Here is a 4,332-nt window from a genome sequence, read left to right as displayed (position 1 = left end):
CCCTCGACCACCCCACCCCCTCCAAAAAAAAAATTAAGTTTGTTTTTTATTAAAAAATAATAATTTCAAATTTTTATTTTTTTATCCCATCTCACCCCTACCCCATCACCACCCACTCCTCCCCTCCCAAAAAAAAAATTAAGTTTATTTTTAAAAATTATTTTCAATTTCAATTCATAAATTATTTTATACTCTCTCTAGTAAAAATAAAAGATATTTTCTCAAAAATATTTTTCATTCATAAATCAAACACTAACAAATCTTTTCCGATAAATATTTTCTACTCACCAACCAAACATGAGAAAATCAATCAAAAATTTACTTATTTTTCAGGAAAATATTTTCCATACCAAACACACCCTTAATTAGATGCCAAGAGATTAAGCCAAATACCCAACAAATTGCATTTCGGATCCTAATCGAAGGGCAGCTCTCACTCTTCTTAGTAAGGAAAGTAAAAGAAATAGGAATGTTATACTTTATACTTTCACTAGTTCAATTAATATGATATTTTAGATTTTGAGAAATAAATAAAAAAATTGTTCACACTTAGTTTCATATCGAGAGTTCTATTCTACCAAATTTATTTTTAAAAAGTTATATAAATTCTTTAACATCTTAGCAATAAGAAAAATAAACTCGACTCAAATATTTCATTCAAATTTTTCTTTCAAATTGTCCTAGACCTCATCTTGCTCAGATTTGTAAGAATTTAGCTTGAAATTTTTAATTCTTCGAACCAAGAGCTCCATCACTCATTTTCTTTTACGAATAGCTCATCCATAAACAATAGGAAGAGTCATTACATTTATAAATTAATTCAGAAACAACTTCACTATCTCTATGAAGTAATGATAAAATTTGCATATATTTTATCCTTCTCAAACTACACTTGATGAAATTTCACTAAATATACTATTACTATTATTATTATTATAATATTAATTATTATAATTTATAACAATTTTGTAGAATAAGTTTTAAATATACAAATTATTTTTTAACAATCTTAAAATACTCTCTCGTTTCCTTTTTAGTTGTCATGCTGCGCTTTTGTTAAATTAGATTACATTAATTCGATATTATATATTATAAGTTTAGATATTTAAAAACTATATGAAAAATATTACTCCTCCATCCCATTTTATGTGGTACTTTTTGGACTTTAACTATCAATTATTCTGACTTATAGTACTTTTTACGTAGTCTACTAATATATAAATTTTATTTCAAAAAATTTGAAGATTTCATGCATAAATTACCGATCAAACTTAAACTGTTTGACTCTCGAAAAATAAAAAATGACATATAAATTGAGATAAAGAAAATATAAATTACAATTTTTTACATATTAATATAATAAAAAAAAATACATCAAAATATTAGTTAGACTTCTTATTATTTTATTCTAAAACAGAAAGAAAATTATGGTAACTAAAAAGAAAAGGGAACATTCCAGAACATAAATATTTCAGTTAATGGCAGCTGTTTTAGTTTTAGTGGAAAGATGAGAAAGAGACACGTAGTATTCCAAGAACCCCATGCAAGACGTACACGTATTCATCTTCATCCAGCATCACCGACTAACGTGGGCATTCCCAGTTTAACGTCCTTTTATTCAAATCCCCATTTTCCCTCTTTACTTAACCGTCTCTCCATTTTTTTTCATTTAAGACAAAATTGAAGATGATGAATGTTTTCGCCATTTCTCTTGTACTTACCACACTTGTTACAGCAGGGGTTTTTTCTCCGAACCCGGAGAAGAAAGATGATGTTATTGTTAAAGATGGTCATAGAGTTGTAGTTGTTGAGTATGAGCCAAATGATGGACAAACTAAGGTATCAATTTCTCCACCTGAAACAGAGCATAAAGAGAAAACAGAGCATGTTTCAGTTTCAGATGTTAAAGATAAATTAACAGAAAAAGCAGAGCAAGTTGAAGAAAAAATTGATGGGTTTCATGGGATGAATGCTAGAGAACTTGTTTGTGATGCTTATGGGAAGTGCAAACATAAGATAGCAAGTGCACTTGAAGGGACTAAAGACTCTGTTACTGAAAAGATGCATGAAATTCAAGAAGATGCTAAAGAGGGGTTTGAGAAAGTGACTGGCAAAGCCCATGAGGCAAAAGAAACTGTTGGGAAGAAAGTGGATGAAGTGAAACAAGGGGCTAAAGAAACGGCTGAGAAAGTTAAAATAAAAGCAGTTGACACGACAAATACACTGAAAAGTCATTTGATGAAGAATGCTTCGGAAGATCTTGATTTGGTTGAAGAGAAAATGAAAGAAGATGCACAAAAGCTTAAAGTGGAAGTCCAAAGAGACTATCATGTTGGTCGTAGATTCTTTTCAGATATGTCAGCATACATCTTCTCAGCCAAGAATTTTAGATCTTTGATGGGAATAATTCATTTGCTTGGATTTGCATTGTCTTATGGGGTTTCTGTTTGGATGACTTTCGTATCGAGTAATATCTTGGCAAGAGCTTTGCCGAAGCAGCAATTTGCAATGGTACAGAGCAAGATTTACCCTGCTTACTTCAAGACTGTGTGTTATGGCATCGCTACGGCGTTTTTGGGCCATATGTTGAGCCAGATGCTTCCATATTATGCGAATCGGACAGAAAAAATCCAAGGTCTCATTTTTCTGGCCATATTCTCCATGACTTTGTTCAATTGTTTCTACTTGGAGCCTCGAGCCACTAAGGTATGCATTTAGAAATCTTAATAGCTCAATTGGTTGTCTGTCTGAATTTAATTTTTATTGCTGATAGGGTTTGATTACCTCTAGTGGTGAGAGTTTTGATTGTTCACCTACCCATTTTTTCGTTTGGCTCCCAATTTTATTATAAAATAAAAATAAAAATGTCAGTAGAGTAGCTTAGTTGGTTGTGTACATTCATTTGGACAGGTGATGAGGGAGACAATGAAAATAGAGAAAGAGGAAGGAAAAGGGAGAGACGTTTTCGACGTAGAACCAAGCACATCAAGTGTAGATGCTTTCAAGGATCCAACAGGTATTAAAACAGGTAAATCAACAACTCATGAACCTCTTGAAACCCAACAAGAGTTGTCAGAGGAAACAGCAAGATTGAAACCACAAGTTGAAAGATTAAGTCAGAGGCTAAAGAAGTTGAATGTAATCTCATCATTACTCAATTCACTCACACTAATGGGTCTCTCATATCACCTTGTTTATCTTAGCCAACTCCTCCATTCCAACCCTTAGTAATTATTCGCATGTAAAATCATACTTCTACCGTTTAATTTTTTGTGTTTACTTACTATTTCAGACTAGTTCATTTTAATTCAAACAGTCTGTTTATATTATCAGTACGAGTAGGGCTGGCCATAAAATTACGAAATTCAACTACTTTCTGGATTTTATTTTTAAAGAATGTATGAATTATTTTTTATTGAATATTGAGTTCAGTATTATGATTGTTTGAATATTCGTTACGGTGATCTTAATCTTTGTCAACTATACGAAGTATAATACTAATGAGCAAAACTATTAAGTGAAACTTTTTTTTAAAATAAAAAAAACATCACCACTTTATCAAAAGAGACTTAACTTTGTCTTTGAAAAATGATAAGTTCCACATAATTTTTAAAATTCTCGTCTTTTTTCGATGCTCACTGACCATTTAAGGCAGTGAATAAGCAATTTGCCGAAGAAAACACTACTCTAATAAAGGATCTGATTAAGACAAATACCAATCAAACTAAAATAGACCTAACTTTGTCTTTGAAAAATGATGAGTCCCACGTAACTTTTAAAAATCTTGTAATGCTTGATACTTTTAGTTTGACCGGTATATGTCTTATTCGACCCTTTATTCGAGTAGTTTTTTCTTTGGCAAATTACTTATTCATTGCCTTAAATGGTCAGTGAGCATGGAAAAAAGACAGGATTTTTTAAAGCTATGTGGCACTCATCATTTTTCAAGATAAAGTTAGGTCTCTAATAATAAAGTGATCGAGTAATATTTTTTATTATCATCCGATATAGGCGTATCTAGGATTTCAATAAGATGGGTGCACGATTACGAAAAAATGCTTTTTAAATATAAATTTAATTAGTTTGACTTTTAAGTTCTTAATATGAACCATTAAATTTTAAAAATTATAGGTTCAAAATATATAATACTACTAGTTTTAAATTTTAATATACACATTTGATTTAATTATATAAAAAATTTATAATGCTAATTTTTTTTAAGAATTTTTAATGTAACACACTTGAAAAAGATTTAAGAAAAAAAACAAAAGAAAAATTAGTTAAAACACCAAAAGTGTAATCAATAACCACTTGGAGAGGTGTTACTCAAAA

The 4,332-nt window shown here is 30.3% G+C and overlaps 1 protein-coding gene across 1 annotated transcript; it reads left to right on the top strand.

Annotated features, from left to right (window-relative positions):
- The first annotated feature begins 1,684 nt into the window (after nucleotides 1–1,684).
- On the top strand, nucleotides 1,685–3,228 carry LOC125873495 (uncharacterized). Its single transcript, XM_049554422.1, has 2 exons — nucleotides 1,685–2,706; nucleotides 2,911–3,228. Exons 1-2 carry the CDS (start codon nucleotides 1,687–1,689, stop codon nucleotides 3,226–3,228), a joined length of 1,338 nt encoding a protein of 445 aa, XP_049410379.1. The 5' UTR covers nucleotides 1,685–1,686.
- The last annotated feature ends 1,104 nt before the right edge of the window (nucleotides 3,229–4,332 follow it).

The sequence above is a fragment of the Solanum stenotomum genome, chromosome 8 (assembly GCF_019186545.1).
Source record: "Solanum stenotomum isolate F172 chromosome 8, ASM1918654v1, whole genome shotgun sequence".
NCBI lineage: Eukaryota > Viridiplantae > Streptophyta > Magnoliopsida > Solanales > Solanaceae > Solanum > Solanum stenotomum.
The sequence above is the reverse complement of the archived record's forward strand: the minus strand, read 5'-3'. Positions and strand labels throughout refer to the sequence as shown.